This window comes from Typopeltis vanoorti, chromosome 8 (genome assembly GCF_054136105.1).
Source record: "Typopeltis vanoorti isolate ZY-2024b chromosome 8, IOZ_Tvanoo_1.0, whole genome shotgun sequence".
Classification (NCBI taxonomy): domain Eukaryota; kingdom Metazoa; phylum Arthropoda; class Arachnida; order Uropygi; family Thelyphonidae; genus Typopeltis; species Typopeltis vanoorti.
In genome coordinates, this window is record NC_143556.1 from 109,025,205 (window position 1) to 109,051,850 (window position 26,646).

Sequence of the window (26,646 nt, forward strand, 5' to 3'; positions counted from 1 at the left end):
AAATTTTCTATAACTTTTTTCATATCCCACAAAGCGTTGAAAAAATTGAAAATTGTAAAACGTGTTTGTTTACTGCAAAAAACATACTTGTTACATGAAACTACTTTTTTTGTTAGGAAGACGCAATGCACATCTCTATTCCCTGAAGCACAATACATAAAATCACGCTTGACATTCTTTGACAGACTATCTGAAGCCTGAAGAGATAACGACGTTTCTATATGTTTTTCTTTTTTCTTCTTTCAGATATGATCGCGATTCCCGATTTTGTGTCAGGCGCTATGGAACACTGGGGATTGATTACCTACCGAGAAACTAACCTTCTGTATGACAACCAATCATCTAGTCCACTAAATCAGCAGCGTGTGACTTCAGTTATAGCGCATGAGTTGGCTCACATGGTAAGTGGTTTATGTAGCTTTTGAATAGTTGGAAGTGTGAAATGAACAAATACTGATTTTTATTGTGAAGCATTTATAGAATATTTTGGCATTTGAACAATTACATCATTTAGATGGCAGAAGAAAGGCTGTTTGTGTTATCGATACAGGTAGCAAGTAACAACTTCTAACACGAATTATAAAGCCGACGAAAACAACCATGCGCTTTCGCCGTAATAATATTACCAGTTCATTTCTTGATAGATATGGATGGATCCTGTGTCAAATAGAGCACATACTTATGCACACGTGATCAAGAAAAAATCTGTCGGACTTCAGTGACGGATTCCACAAGCGATTTTAAACAAATAAAGTTTATCTGCAAGGATCAGTTTCCGGGTTAGTCATTTCACGAATTAGTTGTAGTAGGAAGAAGCGCAGCCTGAATATTCACGTATCGTATTGTAGTTAAGAATCTAGTTCGCTGAGATTGTAAACAGTATTCTGTTGTGTGTTACTGGGTTGACCGAGTTTAACAGTGCATTTTTGAAAACAGCTGAAAAGCGTTTTAAAAATTATACAGTGTATGTGAGCGCTACTTTCTCTAAGATATTTTTTTTATTTGTAACATTATTGGTCAAATAACAGTTTTCTTCTGCAAAAATAACAGTTTTCTTCTGAAGAAATAATATTTCATTGAATAATATGTTACTTCTGGTTATCTCTAATCACACCGGCGCTCGTCTTAGCGTCCCTCCCCTGCATTTTGCAATTAGAACTAGGTTAGATTTTATGATATCATAAACGACACCAAAGACAGTAATCCTAAATTCATGTTTAATGTTGACACTCATTTTCAAGGAAGTCACTATCTTGAACGTAGATATTATCAGCTGGGACTTTTACTTTAAGCTCCATACTCCAGCGCAACCAATTTTCATAGGAAAATTGGTCGCGGTGGACTTGCAGTTCTCCTCTTCTTTTGTTCCTTTCATTTTCGTCAATTTATTTACTGATTTTGATTTATTTTATTGATTGATTTAGTGATTTTGATTGATTGATGTTTCATAGGATTTCAAGAAAGAACCCATGGAATAATATTTCGTGTTTCTTTAATTAAAATGTTTTTCTATTGTCTGGGAATGATATTCTCAGATATCATTCTGGAATTTAGAAGGATGCCATCTTATTAGTCGTAACATCTTGGCATATTTTCTTCTTGCCAGTTGCTGAGCAGAGTATTCTTCATCGTTGCTTACATGCATCTTGAACGTCTCAAATTCATCCAAGATATCTTGATATTGTTTTTCATGATTGAGTTTCTATTAATAATTAATAATGGCAGACGGTTTACCTTACAGATATCTATTTGTTTTGGTCTTTGTATTAGAGCCATACAAAAATTGTTTGCTAGTTGAAAAATACTGTACCGATGTTGTAAACATGCTTAATTGTTGTGATATCAAATAATATTGTGTATGTGTGTGCGCCTACACATTACCCTAAGCATATAAAACTTGCGTACATCTGAACCAGGTGTATTCAAGCACGAGGGAAATAGTGAAAATTAACACATACAGTTGTACAATTCGAATTATTTTCATTCTACTAATATTAATAACATTAATAAAATCATTAAGGATGGCTCCGAAGTTGCCCTATTCCACTTCCTGCATCATCGAATAATCATTTTAACACATAAATTTTAAACCATCCAGTAATAATTATTAAAATTAAGATGTAATAATCAGTGCATGTATGTTTTTAGAAAAAGAGCAGATTATTAGATGATATAATTACGAATAAAATACGACTATTTCTTCTATAACAGCATTATACAATGTATAAAATATTACTTTGTAACCTGTTTAAATACATTACTGACTGGTACCAATTAGAAATCATCCCAACTGAAGTTATTACCGATCCGAAATCATCACAAGTGAAATCGTCACCGATTAGAAATCACGAGAATGCTTCCATTGAAAGATTGCTTAGAAATTATTTTCTGAAAATTTTTTTCTTTAAAGGAAAGAAAAAAAGGAAAGCTTTAAAAGAAAATCTAGTTAATCCATTGTATAATAAACACAAACATCATAGATAGATAGATGACAAATCAAAATGAATATTTAAAGTAACGGGACTTTTTCCGTTGATAATTTCTGTGAAAAATGATGGAAAAATCATGTAATCCTCATAATCTCAAAATCTTATATAAATGGCGAATAAGAAGGAACATTTTTTATTTTTGAAAGGCATATTTTTATAGGTATCACTATAAAGAAATAAAACACCCAATAGTTTATGAATGTAACTAAGAGAATATTATGAGACAGTAATTAAATTATGATGTCCAATAATAATGAAGTAGAATTAATATCTTATTTTAAACAATGTTTATTAATAGCACAGCATGTTTCAAAGCATGGTATTCAAGAATTCTGAAAGCAGAGGAATTTACTTAAGAAATTCCACAGATGCGTTTTAGGCACCAAAAGAATCAAATAATTTTCTGAGAAAAAAAAAAAAAATTCTCTAACGCCTTTTATTCCCCATAGGGAGTAAGCGAGGAAGTTTTAGCCCTATCTTACGTTTGGAGAGTGAGCGGCAGTCAATCTCCACCTTTAGCCAATCAGAGATAACTGACCCAAACTCTCAATGATATTAGTCAGCATCTGGTTAATATCACTGAGTAATATCAAAATATTACTCAGGAATATTATGTTCAAAATGAGAGTTGGATATACATGACGAAAATGTGAATTCTTTTGAAACTTAATTGTATTTTACCTAACATCCATAAGTTCTCATGAAGCATCTAACATAGTTACTTAAAAAAAAAAAATCAACGGCCCCGCTCAATGGAGACCAAAAATCGCTTGAAAAATAATTCCCTGTTCGGTCTCTAGAGCAGGTTTCCAGATTATTCCAAGCACGATGCTAACATGTTATAGGTTGCAACTTCCGTGTTGGAAGCAATATAAAATAAAGTCTGCAACTATATCATGTAATTTTTTTTCTTATATGATTATGGAAGTCAAACTGCGTATCCTATTCTATTATACCAGAAAATTTGATTAATGAAAGATAAAAAATACAAATGGTTGAAAAAGTGTTCAGATTTTTGCAATCTAAAGCAAATAAATATGTGTACAGATGAAGATACTATAAGTTATAGGGTTATCTTTATTTTATATCGTCACTATTTTATATTACGCACGAATATAAATGTTTTTGCTTTCATAACAAACATCTAAAAAAAAAAAGCCACATCTGATGAAAAAAATTCTACTGAAACGAAGCGCCCGTTTTACGGCAGTGCGGTAACCATGATAGACATTTTCCGTTGGATCGTTGATTTTAGACTGACACATTTACCCATATCGATAGAGATAATATTTCTTGCGGAAAGGAGGATCACGAATAAAAAAAGATTAGCTTCCTTGGTATTCTGAATCATTCCTGTATCTCCGTGGAAAACGTCTCTCTGTTCTGGTGCACGAATGATGAGTGATAGTGGTTCACATTAATTTCTCCGCAGTTTCCGCTTCGTTGCTCTACCGCTTGACTGAACTGACATCGACATTAAGAATAGCCATATTTTCCTCAATTGCTCATGGGATACGAATATATCTTTGCTTTTTCTGTATTACGTGAGAAAAGGTATTCTTCTCACTCCCTCTTTCTACCTATCATTCCTCTTTCACGCGACGAGTTGAAGCTAGAAATTTTATGTGATTGATGTTATCCTTGAAACCGCACTGCTGTAATTTCGACGATAGTATGGGAATTATTCAAGTGCCTCAACAGGATATTTCTTCCCTCTGGTTTATAGTTTCTTCCTCGGCATTGTTTTGTAATCAGAACAGAGTATCTCTTATATGTGATTATAAATATTTATAACACAAATTTAAACAGTTAATATATATTTCACATTAAGACTTCTTTCCGATTAACAGACCCATTGCACAGTTAATAGTGAAGAAATTATAGGTATACATCTTCCATATATTAGTTTCATCTCGAAATAAATTAGAATCCTCTGAGTATAGCATGGAACATTGTTTACTTCCTTTCTCAAATTATATTCCTTACTTCGTTCTGTTTTGCCTGAACATGGTTCACTCTGAAACACTGGGTTTATCGCCTACTGTATAACTGCAATACACATATACTATGAGCGTAATGGAAAAAAAAAACACCAAGGAAAGAAGAAAATCTTTTGAACAGCTTGTCAAAGAGTATAACAGAGATGGCTACCCTACCATGAACTAAACACAATAGGTCACAGTATCTTTGAAGACAGGTGTTATCTCAGTCAACATAAATGATGAACAAGCGATCAAAAGCGTTGTATTTGAATGCTTCAAAAATCCTACGTTACTGCTGCCATGAAAAAAAGAAAAAAAAAACTATACAACCAAATCTTTTAACCTTAAATAGAAACAGAACTTTTAATCTTTCTGATTGCTGAATACTGATGGCTTAACAACGTTGGAAAGCGAGATTGCCTATGACAACAATAAAAATAATTACTAAAAGTAATTAAAATTTAAAAAATTAAATTAAAAAATACTGAAATAATTACTAAAAATTTCAAGCTCCTTAGTATTGAACGATAGAGTTTGCTCTCTTAAGGTTTCTGCCTGGTCTCTGAAGAGAACCAACCAGTTCGAAACAGCTGCCAGGCCAGTGAAACCATATAAAAAAAAAAACTAATAAAAGGCGAATATATAGACGATTGGGCGGTGCCTATGTCTTTTAAGTAGTCCACACTAAGGCAACTCATGAATGACGGAGAGTTAAGCTCTCTAGTCAACTTACCTTACACGAAACTTTCATAGTTTCTACATTCGGCTTTGAAATAATGTGGATATCCACTAATATCCACTTTGCTTAAGTAATAGAAATAATAATAATTATAGGAATTGAACTGTTTTAAATGTACACAGTAATAATAGTGTATTTCTTCTTACTGGTTATGATTGTATTTTTAATATACAGCTTCTCATCGTGTAGAAAATTGAATTATACCACACTTCCTATATATTTATTTATTAATTATTAATCGATTTTTACATTTATATTTGTTTTTATTTTTTTCAGTGGTTTGGAAATTTAGTTACGATGCAATGGTGGGATGACCTGTGGCTTAATGAAGGATTTGCTAGCTATATCGAATATAAAGGCGTCAACGAAGAATGGCCCGAATGGGATATGGTATGAAGCGTTTTAAACTTTATAAGTATACTTTAATTCAGAGTACAGAGTAAATGGTAAGCCATCATTTAGACACTTTTTTTTTAATTTCACCTTAAATATAATAATGATAATAATTTTTGCAGAATACTTAATTTTTTATAAATATAAATATACATTTTTTAAACTAGCCGAATATTTATCCATCGTATTTATAAATGGATTGGCACGAATATGCATACAGTTCATTATATGATGCAATAACACAACACACGATTTAGTAATAATAATAATGGAACAATGTATAAATATACATAATTTTTCTGCATTTTGTCATTTGAATTTTTCTTTAAATATTTTTTATATATTTTAGTATTTAATACTGATTTTTTTACATCGGATAGTTTTAAAAATTATAATTTATTATTATTATTATTATATATATATATATAGTTTCATGGAGAATTAAATGACTAGAACCGAGATTTAAGTAAAAAGATTTTAATATAAAGACACTACTAGTTTCGGCCTGTAACAGCCTTCTTCAGGTGACATTATAAAAGAAGAAAAAACACTAAACATTGAGGGTTAAGACTATGAACAACATAGACAGTCTTTATACATAATTAGCATGAAAACGTTGTAGTTGAATTTGAAGCTGTTCTTTCGTTTGTTGCAATGTTGGTAGAGTGCGTGCTTGCTGCATCACGTGAACGCCAGTACATGATTACAGCTGAATGACTATCTGGGAGGTTGTAGCTTAAGTTATTATTTAGATGAACAGGATTGAAGATGATTTCTCTAGATTACACAATTTTTCTCTCTACTTCGTCACTGCAACGGAAGATGTTAGTAGATTTTTCCCAGCAGACTTTGTGACTTTGGTTATCATCATTAGGATTAGTCGAGAAAAGGATATGACTTGATAATGCACTCGCTCGCTGTCTCTTGTAAGTAATGTCTCTCGTGTGTTCTTCCATACGCATTTCGACAGATTTGTCTGTCTGCCCAAAATAAGGAATATCGCGATCACATAATATTTTATATACACCAGGGTATTTGAGTTGATGATAACAAGGTTTTGGGTGGCTAATTAAGGAACGGATCTTTGGAAGTGGAGTGAACAAGGTTCTGATATTGTATTTTCTTAGAACTTTTGCTAATTTATGTGAAACAGTACTTATGTAAGGAATAGATATATTGCCTTTGAATCTATTTGTTTCTTCTGAGTGATGTCTAGGAGGATTAAGAAGTAATTTGTCAATGATTTTCTTGGAATATCCATTAACTTCGAAAGAAGTTTTCAGATGGTTATTTCTGTAAGAAGTTCATTTGGATCATCAAGAAGAGAACGGGCTCTATATCCCAAGGTGGAAATTATTCCAAGCTTATGAGTAGGGAAATGATGGGACTGACTGTGCAGATATCTGTTGGTATGTGTGGGCTTTCTATATATCGATGTTTTTAGTTTACCAGAAGAGCGAGTCAGTTTGACATCAAGAAAAGGCAAGGATTATCCGTTTCAAGCTCAGTAGTAAACTTAATACTTTGATGTCGGCCATTGAGATGTTCGAGGAAAACCATAAGGGATTCATATCCATGGCTCCAAACAATGAAGACATCATCCACAAATAACGTTTCCAAACTTTAGGTGTTAAAATAAAGGAAGAGATAGCCTTGGTTTCAAAATCTTCTAAGTAAATATTTTGCAAGAACAGGAGATAAAGGGATTACCCATAGCCAGTCCATGATTTTGTTTGTATATATATCTTGAAATTTGAAGTAACCGGACCTGATGCAATGCGTAAGCAAGGATAACATTTTTTTGGATAACTTGTCCTTGAGTAATGTTAGGGCTTCATCTATTGGGACATTAGTGAACAAAGAAGTTATGTCCAAGCTAGCCATGATGTCATTTTCATCAACTGTAATATCCTTGATGTATGTAACAAATTCTGTAGTGTTCTTGATAAAGGATGGTGACTTGCCTGAAAAACTTTTTAGGTATTTGGCAAGATATTTTGAAAGATTGTATGTAGGAGAATCGATACCTTCTACAATTGGGCGTAATGGGGGTTTTCTCTTTATGGATTTTAGGAACACCATATATGCGAGGAATTAACGGATGGAGAGAGCGTAGAGATAAACGAACGTTTCGGGATAATTCAGTTGTTATTTTTAATAAGTTGTTTGTACGATTTTGAAGTTCACGAGTTGAATCTTTCTCTCAAGTATTGAGTAGGTATCATTATGTAGTAATTCAATCATTTTATTCTGGTAATCTTCAGAGTTCAGGATGACTGTTGCATTTCCTTTATCCGCAGGGAGGACGATTTATCTCTGTTGTTTTTTTTTAACTTTTAATAGCTTTGCGTTCAGTTGAAGTAATGTCATAGTAATGTCTGCAGGTGGTTTTGCATTATTGATAATAAAGATTAATTCAATACGTAGAAGGTTTGCATCTTGTGGAGGGAGAAAAGAAGCATCTTTTTCTATTTTTGTAAGTAGTATCTTCTTTGGTATTTATTTTGGGAAAGGAATAAAGTTTAGACCTTTACTAAGGATGCTTTGTTCTACATCTGAAAGTATATAGGAGGATTTGTTGATAACGACTTTGTCAATATTGATGTGTGGTTTTGAGTTCCTATTATTTTGTAATCTCTTTAATGTTTCAAATTTACTTATAAGATTTACTTTGTTATTATATTCTATTCTGTCTGCTTGAGATTCACAGTATGTATTAAAGGTATGCCAACTTTCATTATCTAGAGATTCTTCCAGTTTTTCAGCTATGGTTCTTTTTTTATTGAAAAGAAAAGCGAGAGTTCGTTTAGTATCCGAGATTCTTTCAGACAGTAGATCTAATTTAGCTTCATGATAGATTCTCTTCGCACGTTCAGTTGTTATATTTTCTTTAAAGTATATAAATTTAGGAAAGACAGCATGGAATTTGCAACGTTTTAAGTTTCATAGTCTTTTAACTCTCGATGTTTTAGTGTTTTTTCTTCTTTTATAATGTCATCTGAAGAAGGCTGTTACAGGCCGAAACTAGTAGTGTGATTATACTAAAGCCTTTTTACTTAAATCTCGGTTCTAGTCATTTAATTCTTCATAAAACTATGTATGTTAACCGAGTCAATGATCATTCTGTCATCTATAACCTTCATGACGAGGCTTCTATTATCAATAATAAAAGAAACTTCAACAAGACACTAAAGAGGATTGGACTAAACATCAACAGGTTGGTCTTCTTAAAACGTTGCAAATTCCATGCTGTTATAATGTGTAAGCAATGTGTTATTGCTTACACATTGCATCAGGTCCGGTTACTTCAAATTTCAAGATAATATATACAAACAAAATCATGGACTGGCTATGGGTAATCCTTTATCTCCTGTTCTTGCAAATATTTATTTGAAGATTTTGAAACCAAGGCTATCTCTTCCTTTATTTTAACACCTAAAGTTTGGAAACGTTATGTGGATGATATCTTCATTGTTTGGAGCCATGGACATGAATCGAGATGTCGGCTATTGAGATGTTCGAGGAAAACCATAAGGTTTTCCTCGAACATCTCAATAGCCGACATCAAAGTATTAAGTTTACTGCTGAGTTTGAAACGGATAATTCCTTGTCTTTTCTTGATGTCAAACTGACTCGCTCTTCTGGTAAACTAAAAATATCGATATATAGAAAGCCCACACATACCAACAAATATCTGCACAGTCAGTCCCATCATTTCCCTTCTCATAAGCTTGGAATAATTTCCACCTCGGGATAAAGAGCCCGTTCTCTTCTTGATGATTCAAATGAATTTCTTACAGAAATAAACCATCTGAAAACTTCTTTCGAAGTTAATGGATATTCCAAGAAAATCATTGACAAATTCCTTCTTAATCTTCCTAGACATCACTCAGAAGAAACAAATAGATTCAAAGGCAATATATCTATTCCTTACATAAGTACTGTTTCACATAAATTAGCAAAAGTTCTAAGAAAATACAATATCAGAACCTTGTTCACTCCACTTCCAAAGATCCGTTCCTTAATTAGCCACCCAAAACCTTGTTATCATCAACTCAAATACCCTGGTGTATATAAAATATTATGTGATCGCGATATTCCTTATTTTGGGCAGACAGACAAATCTGTCGAAATGCGTATGGAAGAACACATGAGAGACATTACTTACAAGAGACAGCGAGCGAGTGCATTATCAAGTCATATCCTTTTCTCAGCTAATCCTAATGATGATAAGCAAAGTCACAAAGTCTGCTGGGAAAAATCTACTAACATCTTCCGTTGCAGTGACGAAGTAGAGAAAAAAATTGTGGAATCTAGAGAAATCATCTTCAATCCTGTTCATCTAAATAATAACTTAAGCTACAACCTCCCAGATAGTCATTCAGCTGTAATCATGGACTGACGTTCATGTGATGCAGCAAGCACGCACTCTACCAACATTGCAACAAACGAAAGAACAGCTTCAAATTCAACTACAATGTTTTCATGCTAATTATGTATAAAGACTGTCTATGTTGTTCATAGTCTTTTAACCCTCAATGTTTAGTGTTTTTTCTTTTTTCATAATGTCACCTGAAGAAGGCTGTTACAGGCCGAAACTAGTAGTGTGTTTATATTAAAACCTTTATATATATATATATATAAGTTTTTTATATATTTTATATATAAAATTATATATATGTATGTATATATATATGTATGTATATATATATGTATGTATAAGTCCAAATTTAAATAGTCATATGATAAAGATAACACTTTTGTCAAATAAAAAAGGAAATAAATATATGTATAGTAAAATATAAAATGCAGCATCTAATCATATCAACTACCTTGTGCAATTGTGAACTATACTAACAAACGATCGTTATATATTATATACGTTATATACTGTGATCGTTATTATTCTGTTACATGAATTCCACATTACACAATTATAAAGATATTAAGAGTGAAAAGTGTAACGTAAGAAATTATAGCACTGTTGCCTAAATATTATGAAATATATGCTATTCTTTGAGAGGTAATGATAAGTGAAAATAAAGTGATATGCTAAATTGTACACATGGTTAGTACAGAATTGTAATAATACAATGTAATAATACAGTTGTAAAATTGTAATGTCTCATTCCTCCAGTGTTACTATCGATTTTTTTATTTTAATTATTATTGTGAAATGAATGCAAAAAAAAGCGTTATTTATTGCGTGTTAAAAAGAGTAATTGTTAATGTAAATTGTGAATGAATAAAAATGATTTGTAAAATTAAAATGTAAATGACAAAATGCAAAAATTGCTGTTTAACTATTTTAATGTAGACTGTAACTGAAAATTATTTTTGTTAGGATTAGTATTAATTTTAACATTAATTATAGTATTACATTGTCCTACTACTAATAATTTTAATAACAAGTAACAAAATGTACCTTATGCTCATGTAATTTCTTTGAATGATAATATTTATGTGTGTGTGTGTGTGTGTGTGTGTGTGCTGTGTGTGTATTAAAAAGAAAAAACAGAATAGTATAGAGGGAGATGAAGGTCAAGAAATAAAAAAAAGAAATGAGGAAAACGACTAACAGAAAAATGACTCAAGCAAATAAACACGAGTCCATGTGTGTGTGTGTGTGTGTTATCTGTTCTACATATTGTGCTGACACATCTTCACATTCATACTTAATTATCAATAAGTGTTTTAAATTTATCAGCTGGTGGATATGGATAATATTAACGTTAATCTTATAATCAATCGCACAATAATCCGAATATCATTCCTTGAACTGAACTGTATTTATTATGTATTTCAGCTTGATCAGTTTCTGACCGAAGATCTTCAGCCAGTAATGGATCTGGACTCCACCTTAAGTTCACACCCAATTGTACAGATCGTAAGTCATCCTGATGAAATAAGTGAGCTATTTGATAACATATCATATAACAAGGTAAGGATAACATTTTGTGTGAAATATAATTTTTTTTTAATATACGAAGTGATAATCTGAATCATAATAATGCCATTTTTTTAAAAAAAAATTCAACAGTTTTATGTGTTTAACCTAAGACACCAAATCATATTAAAATTTGTATAAGATTAAAATAATTATTTTAGATTTCATGCCGTTTTTTTTTTTGTTTTAAATTTAGGGTGCTTCCGTTCTAAGAATGCTTGAATTCTTTATGGGAGAAGACAATTTTAGATCCGGGATATCAGTAAGTATACTCTGTTGGTTTATACCGTTATGTACTTTATCCATTAACATGTACCGGAACACTTTGTTAATCAGTAGTAATATTTTTCGAATAACGCGTGGGTGTGTGCGCGCACGCGTTTTAAGATTCTTCTAAGGAGCATTACATAGAAATTTCATAAAACATTCGACCTGACGTTTTATGAAAAACAAAAATGATGCACGACAAAAATTGAACTCAGTATTTAACTTGGGGTACTTAAATAGCATGGAGATACGGTAATCTAAACACTAATAATTTAGTAAAATTTCTGTTTTGTATGACATTCCGTCCACAAAAGGTTATAAATGAAGACGCATTATTATTTCGGGTGGAATAAAGGTTAAATAATCCGAAATCTCTGCTCTATGACGGTCTGTTTCAAGATTCATGTCTACAATAAGCAATGGTGGTGATAGTTAATGTGGTAGATGTGCTAATAATTTATAATCATTTAGTTTAATCTGAAAATGCCTTCAAGTTCTGTAAGAAATAATTATTTCAAATATCATCAAGAAAAGAAAGTAAAACTTTATTAAACAATTATTCTAACAATTCATCATTCTACTGAATCGATCATTATTTTCCTTTGCAGTAATATCAACAAAAGTATATTTCAGTTTCTCAACCGACAGTTGCGACTAAGGTTTGCGACATTGTTATACTAAGGTTTCAAAATTTTTCGAAAAACTTCTTTGATTCTGGGTTATTGGTTGATGTTTTTTTTTTTTTAATTTTTTTAAATTCTTGAGAGGAAGAGAGGGATAAAAGAATCAGAATAAAAATAGTATTCGATTTGTAAAACTATCCCTAATAAAAGCAAACTTAATACCGACTTTGCACAAGTGCCAATTTTCACCGGTTGACAGAGAACACACGCACAACATAACACAGAAATGTCATAGTCAAGAACTACAACGCGATTGAAAAGTCCCCATACATTAGGAAAATGGTTATTTTGTAACAAACATGTTTTAACACAAAATATGCTCTGCATAGTTGCCATTCCTCTGAAAATGATGAACTACATTTCGAATGCGTTCCTTTTGTTGATTCATCTTTCTTATGTTTTCCTGGTACAGAATGGTCTTGAAGTACCCCACCAAGTAAAAATCGAGTGGGCTGAGATCTAGGGACATCTTCACAGGAAGCAGAATGATTTCTATACGATCTTCTTTAGACAAGACATTTTAGAAGAGTATCTCAAAACAGAACAGAAATATATTATTCCCTATGTAGTTGTACTTCTGATTTCAAGATATGTACAAACAGCAACGATGGTTGATTATCAAGAACTCTAGATCCGAGTACCACCAGGCTAATATGTTTTGCAGCTCATCGTTAGATTTAGATATTGTTTGTCGAGGTTATGGACATTTGAAAACATGATATGAATCTTGATTTCCAATCACTTAGAAGAAAACTATCTAAGAAATTTCTTACATCTAATAAAAGATTACTTTTTTTGTAGATGATAGCTGTAAAAAAATATTCACTATTATTTCTGAGGTTTTTTTAAAAAAATATTCTGAGAATTCTTTACAGATATGAAAAATATGCCTACTAATAAGTTCTTGAAATAAAATAAAAGACTAAAATTTAAATAATTCAGAATGCTAACAAATACATTTTAACCAAGTTCATATATATATATTTGAGGTATGTGTTTAATATCTTATTTAGGGATTTCTTAAGAAATACCGGTTTCAGAATGCCAAGACAGAAGATCTCTGGGAGGAATTATCATTTCTCCACGGAAATCAAGTAAACTCTAATTTTTCTATTTTTACTACAATTCTAGTAGCAAAAATTCTTTAAAAATAAAAATTATCCTAGAACGTCCACTAGATATAGCAAGCAGCTATTAAAATAAACAATAATGCTTGGGAAGAAAATCAGATATTTAAAAAATTAAATACTTTTAATTGTTTAAATATAGGATTGTTAAAAAATAAAGAGAAACTTGAGACTTGTTTTATGAATTGTTTACATACCATCGTACAGTGTACATTTTTCATACATACTCGGTAAATATTCAACTGGTTCACAAAATTTCATTTGGTGCTGTTTGTAATATTTATGCTCGTTGAAATCTGTCTTCCTATGATACGAAGTGGAGAGAGAGAGAGAGAGAGAGAGAGAGAGAGAGAGAGAGAGAGAGAGAGAGAGAGAGAGAAGAAAAGCTGCACTTTCTAATTGCAGGAAATCAACTTGCTGTAATTATTGTTTACAAGTAAAATGTTATTTGAATAGGTTTAGCTGAGAAGCAATTCCTCATCATATTGATGAATTGCTCCTCATCTGTTCTCTTCATGAATTACAATAATAATACCATGTAAATATTCTAATCAAGGCAATTGTTTAGGATTATCTTACATTCGCACTGATTCGCGTAAACGCGATGATAATAATCAGTTTAGAACAATCCATTTCTTCCCCCCACCCTTCTCTCTCTCTGCTAAAACTATCATTTTTACGTTCTTTTTCTTCCGTCACTGCTGATCAAATATTGCCTATTTTATACTCTCCTCGTTGATAACTGGCCTGAAAATGAATTCTGTGCTATGCAATTCACTCCTACTGTCTTCAGGTATTTATTTAATTTTCTTGTCATTGAAAAATGAGTTCTAGAATCTTAATTGATGATCAATCACTTGTTAACTACATTATCATAATAGTTTACTAGTCGGCACAAAAAACAAAATGTAATGTGCGTTGTATGTAATAATATTACTAACTCTTTTTTTTTTCTGATTGGACAGCAAATATGATGGAATACCAATTTGAGCAGAATTACTTTAATGTTACTGTCTTTCAAGCAGTGGCGGCCGGTGAAAATTTTAAGTGGGGGTGCATTTTTTTGTATATGCAGCATGCATATACAAAAAAAAAAAAAAAAAAAAAAAAAATCCCTAATCAGTAACGAATTTATTAATAAATAAATTTACATATTAAAAATTGCTTTATTAAAAATATTTCATCCTCACCACAAACAAACACCAATAATAAGAGTTTCGTATCAATAGCAATGACAAGCCCAAATGAATATCGGCGTTAGATCGCAGTGCATTTGTTTCGTGTAAAGATAATTGAAAAAATATTATTCTTTTCATATTTTCAACAGTGACACTCGTCATAATTCAGCCTTGTATCTATAATAAATAAATAATTATATGTTATTTTAACAAAATAAAATAAGATTTACAAAAAATAGTTCACCACGCACATGCACCAATAATAAATGTTTCATATCTCACAGAAATAAGGCGCGTAAGCATACTAAAGATACATTGCCGTGTGGGCAGTGTGGGAATGACCTAACGTGCAATGATAAGAGCAAACGAATATCGGCGTTAGATCGCAGTGCATTTGTTTCGTAATCTAAAGCGTTAATCGAACAATTCCAATTATTAATTATTCAATCAATGTCAAAACATAAGCTGTAACCTTTAACATGTTGTATTGCATTTATATATTGTTGTAAGCTTTGTTATTATTTATAAACACAAACAAAATTTAAATTTTTCATTTTTTCCTTGGGGATGCTGCAGTGTCGCAATGCTTATGTACGGGCCACCACTGCTGTTAAGTAAACACAACAGCCAGTTGTGATTAAAGTGAAAACTGAATGAAAAACTTCTTTCAGTTTTGTTGGTTTACACTTGTTTGCACAGTTTGAACTAAGTTTAAACTTAACTATAAGCGAATGTAAATTCTTTTATAATAAGTGAAAATTGAAATCAGATTCTTTTATAAAATGTTCACTTTAATAACAGTAAAGAGGCACACATAACAATTGTTGTACTATCGATTTTGCTTTATTTATGTGTGTGTGGATGGATAGATGGATAGATGGATGGATAAACTGTGTATCCACAGTTTATGCATCCGATTAACGTAATTATATTTATATAGCTGGATACAAATTCGAAGAGGACAATTCCTTCGTTAGTTATGTTATGTGGATAGTTTTCAAGGCAATTAGATCATCAAATATATTTTGGAATTTTTAAGGAATATAATCATTCAGCAGTTCTGTAAAATTTCACTATATATTTTTTTAAACACTTGTTTTGGTGACGTTGATGCAACTGCTAAACAATAAATGCTCACTGAACTCCTTATTTTATTTTATTTTATTTTTTTAGAAATCTAATCGGCAGTATTTGGATTCCGATCCAACAGATGAACTAGAGAGGCTATAATTGTCTACTAATTATTGGGGAAAAATACTAAACCATGGTGGAAAGTTGTTTTTGGGATTTCTAGAATTTGAAAAGGCATTTGATACAGTGAAACATGAAAGGCTTTTTGACATTCTAGAAAATATTGATATTAACTCTTATGACTTGGGAATTTTAAAGAGATTATATTGGACACAAACAGCGTCAGTATGTGTTAATGGAGAGAAAACAGGAGAATTCCCTGTGGAGAGAGGAGTTAGACACGGATGCAAGTTATCACCATTATTGTTTAACCTTTATAGTGAACAAATGCTTAGAGAGGCACTTGAGAATGTTGAAGAAGGAATAAAATTAAATGGAAGAATCATTAATAACTTAAGATATGCGGATGATGTAGCGGTGATAGCAGAAAGTGAAAATGGATTACAACAAATTCTTCAAAGAATTAAAAACTCTTGTAAAGAGTACGGACTAAGGAGTAACACAACGAAGACCAAGATAATGATAATGGGCAGAACAATAGGAGATAATGTAAAGATAAGATGTGGAGGAAAGATTTTAGAAGAAGTGGAAAGATTTCAGTATTTAGGTAGCTGGATCTCAGAGAAAGGAACTTCAGAACTGGACATTAGAAATAGAATAGGCAAAGCTAAATCGGCATTTATGGAAATGAAGAGAATTTTAATAAACAAGAACACTAAAATAGGCGTTAGAATTGGAATAGTTAAAGCAACAGTTTGGAGTATTGCAAGTTATGGAAGTGAGTCATGGACACTCAGAAAGAGAGATATGGAAAGAATTAATGCATTGGAAATGTGGTGTTATAGAAAGACGGAAAAGATTAGCTATACAGAAAGAATGTCAAATCAAGAAGTTTTAAGACGAGTTGCGATGAAAAGACCACTGTTCAAGAATATTATGCAAAGAAGGACCAGATTTACAGGACATCTTCTGAGAGTTTCTTGGGGACACCTGACAAGAACTATATTACAAGGGAAAGTTTATTCATCCAGTATTATTCAAATACAGGACGGTGATTATACAGGCATTTAAAATATAATAATTGAAAATACAAATATAAAACACTTCGCTGAACTGTTTGTTCTTGCAGAAACCGAAGAAAAACTCTTTTCTAAGGAATATGGTGCTTACTAAGCGTGTCATAATGCAGTAATTAATTAATGAAGAGAATTATGTTAAAATCATAAACGGAATATTCTGTTTAACTCATTTTTCTCTGTGTAGTTACCAAAATGAATTCATGTATTATTTTAAATAAAATCTAAAATAATGAATTTATCTTGTACACGTGAAGTTGATATGGACAATATTGTAAATTAAAATGGTGAAAATTTATTTCTCATTTATGTGATTAGTCAGGCAGAAGCATTGCCGAGATTATGGATACTTGGACAAGACAAATGGGATTCCCTTACATTACGGTGAAACAAAATCGGACCATGTTGAACAGATTTCATGTTCAACAGAGCAGATTTCTTAAAGATCCAGAAAAATACCATGCGTCTGAATATTCAGGAGAAAAGTAAGTTGAATTTGTAATCTAATTTAGTGGATTAATGATTGCTATTTTTCTCAGATAGAATAATGTGAGAGATGGTATTATTAGACACTAAATAGTACTCATCAAATGCAGTTATTTAATCGCGGAGGCATTAGCAATATCATAAACAATCAGTGCATTTTTCTACACGAATTCACTTCGGTCCTACAATATGAACTAATGAATCAGATATTTCAGTAACTATTGAAGCGATAGTGATTCTTCATTTCAAAAGATAGTGATTAATCCTTTGAAAAATTTTAAAGCTGTTACTATCACGTCTGCTGAGGGTGTAAGGCGAACTCATTGTAAACACGGAGTATCTCTAAGAGGGGAAAATATTTCAATTAATTCTGAAATTTTCAAAAGGAACGAGTAATTACATTGGGGTCTTGAAGGGAATCACACACACACACACACACACACACACACACACACACACACACACACACACACACACACACACACACACACACACACACACACACACACACACACACACACACACACACACACAGTGTGTGTTAAAAGACTTAAAACTAAAATAAAAGCAAGTTAAAAAACTTTCTTCATCTATATCTCATCCTGAGATTTTATTTAATAAGGTTAAAGCACCTTGTGGCAACTTGTTTAGGTAAATTTCATAAGCTCTGTATTACTTCAACCGTGGCATTTTCAGATCTGGCTCCCACTGACGAGACTTCAATAAAGGTCGAAACCAGTCTGGGTAGTGACCATTACCTTTAATGCACAGCATCATACATCTCCGCAAAAGGATGTTCTTTACATTAGGGGAAAAATACTAAGGAAAGTGATCGGAGCTTAATCCACCTTTATCACGAGTTGCCATGAGTGACACTACCATGAGTTACCTCAGACTTGCACTACGTGCAGGAGCAAGCAAACTTGACTTACTTGTCTGTTTGCTTACTTGGGAATTAGGATTAAAAACCAAGTTTATATAAAATTACTTGGTATCTTGAATACATAATATACCCAAGTTAAAAAACTTTCTACATTCAATAAGTAATAAGACTATATTTATACAGAAAACAGATTACCTTTAATCGTCATCATTTACATGATCTTTTTCGAAGTAACTACCTTGAGACGCGATGCATTTGTCCTAACGTTGCGTCCACTTCTTAAACACATGTGAAAGTCCGTTTTTTGAGAGTTCTTTCAACCGCCTCCGCATCTTTTACACATGCTTTGTTGCTTTCGAAATGGCCTCTTAGTGGTTTCTTGAGCTGAGGAAACAGTCAGAAATCGCACGGTGCTAGATCAGGACTGTATGGAGGGTGTGGTAGGATATCTGTGTTGTTCTTTTGCAAAACATCCACTACTCAACCAGCAATATGTGGCCTTGCATTATCGTGGTGCAATAAGAAGCCATTCTTCAACAATGGACGCTTCCTTTTGATGATAATCGCTGCTCTGTTGATCATCGTCTCTGTGATGGACGTTGAAGGTCTTCCCTCACGTTCAAGATCTTCCACATTTTGCCTTCCTTCCTTAAAAGTTTTATGCCAGCGAAAAACACTTGCCCTCGACATTGCTTGATCGTGGAAAGCTTCGCGTATCATGTTAAAAGTGTCCGATGCTGATTTTTGCAAATGCACACAAAATTTAATCGCATAACGCTGTTCCAAGGACGCTTACATTTCGAAGACTGGCTTGCGTTTAGTCACGTGACACTCTGGCACAACAGCCCGTATACGCCATCTATCAACCTTTTTTGTTAATACAAACAGCAACATTTCTTTATTCCACAGAAATTAATATTGTGATGAGTGGTTTCGCCACAGTAAAATTAGTCTTATTACTTATTGAACAGCCCACGTATAAAAAGATAAGTCGAAATTTGAAACGTTTTTATATCACGTTTTTTGTCTGTTCATTGTTTTGAGCCGGGTCAAGCGATTAAGCCGTTAAGCTGATCAGCCGATAAACTGTTAAGCTGATAAGCCGAAATTTGAAACGTTTCACGTTCAACAATGTGTTTGTCTTCATGAGACAACAATTTGTTGGACGTTTCAAAACAATGGAGAACCGGCTTACTAGCCCGGAACTCGGAGGATTGGGCACCATAGGCGACGGGGGGGGGGGGGAAGAGCTCTCCAAATATATATATATATATATATATATATATATACTAGTACTAGTACTAGTAATACTATTACTATTATATATACTATATATATATTTAGCAAATTAAAATCGACAAATTAAATTAATTCATTCTAATTTTATTAAAAAAAAACAATATTTTGTAATATTCATCGTGAAAATTATGCTACAGTAAACATATATATATATGAAATATATATATATATATATATATATATATATATATATGAATATTACATATTAATGAAGCAAGAGATTGGCTATACTTTAGAAGCAAGAACATTAGTGACATGTTTAATAATTAGTGGAATTGTTGTTATGGTACTGTTAGAATTTCAGATAGGAATTCATATTTTGAGCAATTAAGACATGTCAGCCAGGTAGCCGCTTCTGAATTGCAGATTTGGTTCACTAAAGAGATTTTTATAGGTTTTGTTCATTTACTTTTAGTTAACTTTGTTCAAATTGTCGAAATTAACTGGTCCTAGCTTACAAGAAGCAGTCTCTACTGATGTTTGCAGCATTTTTTCCCCGTCTCTCTCCCTTTAGAACCGAATTCTAAAAGGATTCTTTAGAACCCTTTACTCCAGTGATGCTGGGAAAATTTCAGAGAAGAAACTTAAACAACACAAGGAAGAGCTATATTCCAAATTTTGTCAAGAACGTTGAACGATGTGACCAGTACAACTGTCTGAGGAGGAGACAATTCCCTCCCCGTCACGAACACATGCAGGCACAACAATCCTTCCAGATCATAGTGCTATTAGACTGAATTTCACAGAATCGACTGAATGAAATAATCGATTAAACAGAAAGCATCAGAAAATTAAGGACTCTTTTGGCATATTTTTACTATTTTTCATAGTGTCCTGGCACTTTTTTATTGGGTTTAACATTATAAATTTCTGAGTTTATGTGTCCTGTGGAATTCAGGCATTAAATAAAACTGGAGGAAGTGATCATATTCAACTTAGAACTGAATTTAACAGCAGGCCAATTTATGATTCTAATGATTCTTGCACTAAGAGTCGTCATGATATGCTACAGTTCTTGGCTTAAGAGTAACTGTTCTGGATAACGAGGACTTTTCCTGGGATAATCAAAGTTAGCGGTCGTTGCTGCAGGCGAGTAAGATTTATTTCCAGAAAAAAATCCAGATTTGTATTTCACAGAATGAGTAAAATAGACGTGGAATACAAATAACTTAAAAACTATTTATGATTAGAAACATCTCCTGTTATTTTGCGCGGAGAAAATGCATTCAACTTTTGGGATCTTAAGAGTTAATAGTTGCGTACTAATCAGACAAGTTCAGGCTAAAAGATAGTGACATTTGTCTCTCCTTGGACGATTTACTTAATTTAACTGAGTTATTTTCTTTGAGTTTAATACACATGTTAATTTGCATTTCTACTTTTAGGTACGTATGGAGTGTTCCACTTAGTTTTGTGACAAAATCCGGGGCGTCTGGGATCATATGGCTTCACGACAAGAGCGTGAGTAAGTACTATTATATCAATAAATAAATATATTAAATTAAAAAACAGCCTTAAGATGGCTGATGTGATGTTCAAATTATTTATTTCAGTTTAAGTAGTACTGTCAACTGAGTTAATGTTATTATTCCAAAACGTGGGTATCGTAGTGTCTGCAAATGTTTGTTTGCCAACTTTGTGAAAACTTTAATGATGTTTTATGTCTGAATATTTTAATCACCACTAAAGATGAGACTATCAAAGGCTTTGCACTTTATTATAATTTTTTTCATTTCCTCCCAAAACTATTATTAAAGAGAGACTATGTATACTCGAAGAGCCAAAATAATTGACCTATTCTGGAAGAAAACGAACATAGTATGTGAGTTTCAAATGGATGAACGGAAGTTATTACTGAACGTTCATCCATTTGAAGGTTATTGAGAAAAACCTGTATAAATGCATATGAGGTGAGATGCAGTAAAAGTCACGTTATCACCAAAATTTGAGTGCGCTTCATGTTTTTCTTTTTTAATATAAGTTCTTTCGCTTCGATATTTTATTCTTGACAAGTGCTTGTTAGCATTTCCATTTTAACGTGAGTTTGTTTTAATATCTTTCTTAGCTTATCTCTAGCCACCAGATTCACACTTCATACATTGTCCAGTATTCCACTCAGTTAAACTGGATATATTTAAATTCTTGCTTCCATTTTATTTTACAACAATTAGAATATTTATTTTTTCCATTCGAATGTTTGATATTTAAAATTACTGAGTGTTGTTTGAAGTTTTGTCTTTCTCGACCGATTGTTTTTTCTAAATTTGCGCAACTCTATTCGTTATTTGCACTACGATATTAGCATTCATATTTTCTCGTTAGTTCTACGTTCAGCAATTTCGATTGTTTGTTAGCTACAGTAGAAATTTTCCACCTTACCTGTCTCATCAAATGACATTCCTTAAGTTTTTCCTGTTGTTTTCTCCCTTGCATTAATGGAACTTGCAGATGAAATATCATCTGAAAGTGCTTTCTCTAGATCAGTATTTTCCTGTTTAGAAAAGAACGTTCAAATTTAATAACCATTATTATATATTTTAATTTAACTAATTTTTTACTTTTCTTATATTACTTTCCTGTATTATAAAGTAATCAAAAAATTTCGCTTGGATGCACATTCTTATTGATAAAATTATTCATAACTATCCGTATTAACGTAGCATCCTTAGTTCCACTAAATAAATATAATAATTCGTATTTAGAGAATTTACAGGCAGTCAAATTAGAAATAAAATTTATCCTGTTAAAACCGATCTGTAATATTGGCATGCATATCTTATCTTTAAAAATTTTAAGATTTATATCTAGGAGCAGAGAGAGAGAGAGAGAGAGAGAGAGAGAGAGACCATGTTGATTCTATAGAGAAGTGCTTGCAGTTACGTAATTGACTCATTCGTACTAATGATTGTAAGTTTTTGGTCAGGTTTTCGATGCCAGAAAACTATCCATTCTATTAAAAAATTCGATATATATGTCAGTTTCAGTCTGTCAGAAACAACTTAAGTGACATAGGTGAGACCGTTCAATGGCTAACATATTCAGCTAACACTCAGAAGCTTAAAATGCAAGAAATATCAGACTCCACACTTAACAATTTGCACGCTATAATTCTGCACATATTCGACAGCACTTTCCGTTTATGTATACATAGAATTACAGTAAAATGTAGGGAGCTTACGACTCGCAGTACTTTTAAGTCAACAGCATATGTAAATAGAGCAATTCTACAAACGAAATGGCGTTAAGTTAGCACTGTTTAGTATCCTGAAGGTGGGCACTCAGTTATGCTAAATAACATTGCATAACAAGAGCACAGGGTGGAGAATACACACAACACTATATGATGTACTTGTCTCATAGACCTAGTTCTTTCGGCCATAAATGCAACAAATCCAACCATAAAAGTGTATATGAAATGATGATGTTCATTTCAATATTGCAATTTGCAATTTACCTGATTAATCTAGCGAATTACTTAAAGACTTCAAACAGTAAAACGATGTTTGTAATCCAAAACAGTTCTTTTATTGCTATTCACATTCTTCTACAGTGGACTCTTCTTAAAATACGGCATACACTGCAAATAGTGAAAAATGTTTTCTTCAAAGAACCTGCTTTAAATCGGATACACAGGCCGGAATCCTATTTAAAATTTCAGGAGTGTTTTAGGTCTACTCTGAAACTAGCAGCCATTGTAATTGTTTAACATTGTGAGTTCTAAGATACAGTTGAATGCGCATGTGCAGGAGGCATGTTTCAGTATTTTTATGTAAGTGGAGTTCAGTCATTTATTTACGGCACGTAATGCTTCATTTCATTCTGGTAAATAACCAATAGAAGGTTCTGAAAGAATTTCTCTGGAGAAAAATCAGCTCAGATAAATTTCGTTTTTTTTAAACACATTCGCCCATTTAAACCATTCAAATCTTCTGAACTTCATTTATGATCTCATGAAATTGCAGTATCGTTTACTTCTTTTTTTTTTATCCAGTTATCATTTCAGTTTTCGTAAGTATTCTGCGATTCAATAGGTTGTAAAGCCATTTGTATGACTGTACTTCATACAAATGGCTTTGTACAAATGTTGTTTAAAAATATTAAACTTTTTCATTAATTAATTCTATTAATGAAAGGTGATTTTTTGAGCGTGCAATTTCCTATATTTCGGTGGTTTGTTTCGTTTCTTTTTCAGCGCATTCCTTTCAAAATACTGTTTCGCAATTGCCACTTTGGCGTTAACCTGTGAATAATCAAAACTTAATTTTTAATTTTTTAATGAAGATTAATTTGAATTAAGTTTTAATGCTTTTATTAAATAGTAATTAAAGTAAAACATAAAATTATAGCCAATAAATAAATCGATATTTTCTGCTTGTTTCAAATTGCAATATTCAAGCAGGAAGAGTTACCATATCGTTAACTGTTATAAATGATGTAATGCCTGTTAATTACTCAGTTTGTATAGGGGGGAAACGGAGACTATAATCATACTTGATCAACAGACAAAAACCTTCCCGTTTTGGTTTGTTGACCAAGTATGATTCGACCTAATACTGATAAGGTTTCTTTTTATTTTTAAGGTTTCTTCGCTGTCACTTCTATTGTACAACTAGATTTTTACTTCAGTTTTGTTGGTTTTATTTTCACGTGTATAAAAAATTATTTTTTATTTTTATTTATTTATTTTTATCGCTCTGATAAGCTTTAATTTTATTTGGTTTCACCTATTGTTCTAACATTTCTCAACTGGGTTATCTATAAGAGTGATTGTGGCAATTTGCTGTCTTCCTCTCTTCCTCTCCCCATTTGCCTTTAGTAAACTTTAATTCATCAGCAGTTCAGTTTAAAAGAAGCACTCTGTCTGTTTTGAGATTTCCATTTATTGTTCTCACAGGTATTTTCAGTCTTGCGGATTTCTCCCTCTCTGCGATATCCCCAAATAAATTTTTAATTTTTCTATTTATTCTATTTTGATTAGGAATGCATATATGTTAATGTGAAACCTCATTGCTATATACGCAGGTAAATAAAATAGTCACAAGTAAAGTCAAAATATTACGCATATTCCGAATACAAGAAAGTTTATAATTCAGAGAAAATTTCTTGTCATGGAAATCTTATTTAATGATCTCTTTTCACAACAATCTTTCTCCTCAAAAGAGTAAAATTTCATAAGACATAAGAAGTATCTCATAAAACGCTGTGACTTGACTTTTTATGCTCTCTGATGGAGTACATGTGAAATAAAATCAGTGCACCAGTCCTCCTACAGGTAACTTGGCCATTCTTACATGACTCAAAACAACTCTAAATTCAGTTGATCTAATAATGAATGATATCACTGTTTAGCAATATTATTAAGGAACTTATTCTTGCTTTATCATGTCTTGGATTATATTCCTAGGAGAGAAGCATCTCGGAAACTCTGCATCATCGAAATTATTTTTTCCATAACACTTTTATCCCTCATTGGTGACCAATTTTTTTTCCAGATCAATAACGATCAATCAATAAATTAATTTTTAAATAATGACGTCTATCAAGTAACTGAGAACCATTACTCCATGTGACTACCACAGTTTCCTAACATATGATCTAAAGGAATCGCTCGTTCTAGAGTAATTCAAGTTTTTAAAAGTTTAATAGCGCTCTAATTTCAGATTACTTATAAATTTATTACTTATTATTAATAATAATAATAATAATAGCTAGAAAGAATTTCATTAGTATTTTTTTATAAAACAAAAATCTTTCCTTTAAAGTTCCTGAATTATTGTCATATCTCATAAATTCATTCTGTTGACCTGTAAATATTTAAGGAAAAAAAAAGTCGGCTTCCTAGAGAGGGGACTAATATAGAAGTTATAGCTCAAACAGTAAATAATGTTTTTAGTGTTAAGTATGCGTAAGTATTTGTAAGTATAAGTAAGTGTTAAGCATTTTTAATGTTAAGTAGTTAATGCGGATAATGTGGAATACAATATTAATGAATATTAATTTCTTTTGAACTTAATATTAATTAATGGAAATTGTAGGATATAATCACAAAAACATGCGTTTCGTAATAGTGTTGTCTAACATTCATTATTAGAACAGGTAAATCTCTAGAACAATAGTATTTATTGCGTGCGTTATATCTTTTTATAATATTTTTTGTTCTTTTTTTTTCCTCTGAAGGTAACTATAGTAAGCATCTTTCGCTTCTCCCTATTTTTTATATTTTAATGATGGAAGTTCAATAAAATTTCAGAAGTTCTCCTAGTCATTAAATTTCATTAAATTTTCATAGTTATTAAATTTCAGGAAAAAACGGTTCTCGTTTAACCAAACTGAGTTAAGTCGGAAAATGAGATATATTAAATACCATATTCAACGGCAACTCAGTAAGTCGGGCTTACGAGAATAGAACAGAATAATTGCATTGTATATTGGTAAAACGATCTGAAAAATGTTTGACTTACGATTGACATGAAAAGTAAGATGAGCCGACAGTTTTTGGATGGGGGATTCAGAAAACCTTTTGTAAAATGTTAAACTTCATTCTGGGTTTCCAAAACATGCTTCAATTATTGAAACTTTAAGTTTTTCTACAGCGACGAGTTTCTTGCCATTCTCAAATAGGGCGAAGATAATTTAGTGAATTTTGATGCTACAAAAACACTATCTTGTCTCATTTGTGGAAGAAAAATAATGTTTCACTCTCCTTCACTTTTGATAATCTTCCATCCACAACTCAAATCAGGTTTTTCTTCTTAGGCTAACTTTAACATCCAATTTGTTCTACATAAGCACATCACGTTCACAACTACTTCAGCCTACAAGAGCTTGATAACCCTTTTTAGATTTGAACAATAATTCTCTTAATCAACTCCTGACACTTTATAAATAACAAATTCGTCAAACCTT

General features: G+C 32.0%; 1 protein-coding gene across 2 annotated transcripts in view; it reads left to right on the top strand.

Moving 5' to 3' along the window:
- LOC150104274 (uncharacterized) overlaps positions 1–26,646 on the top strand; it is a 224,188-nt gene that overhangs the window by 61,417 nt on the left and 136,125 nt on the right. For both annotated transcript variants that reach the window (XR_016548687.1, XM_090396879.1), the window contains exons 5-11: positions 247–401; positions 5,487–5,600; positions 11,410–11,544; positions 11,747–11,812; positions 13,514–13,594; positions 17,391–17,557; positions 21,126–21,205. Coding sequence is in view for 1 of the 2 variants with exons in the window: in XM_090396879.1 (XP_090253005.1) it covers positions 247–401; positions 5,487–5,600; positions 11,410–11,544; positions 11,747–11,812; positions 13,514–13,594; positions 17,391–17,557; positions 21,126–21,205 (798 nt within the window). In the remaining variant the exon portion in view is untranslated. The remainder of the gene's footprint in view (positions 1–246; positions 402–5,486; positions 5,601–11,409; positions 11,545–11,746; positions 11,813–13,513; positions 13,595–17,390; positions 17,558–21,125; positions 21,206–26,646) is intronic.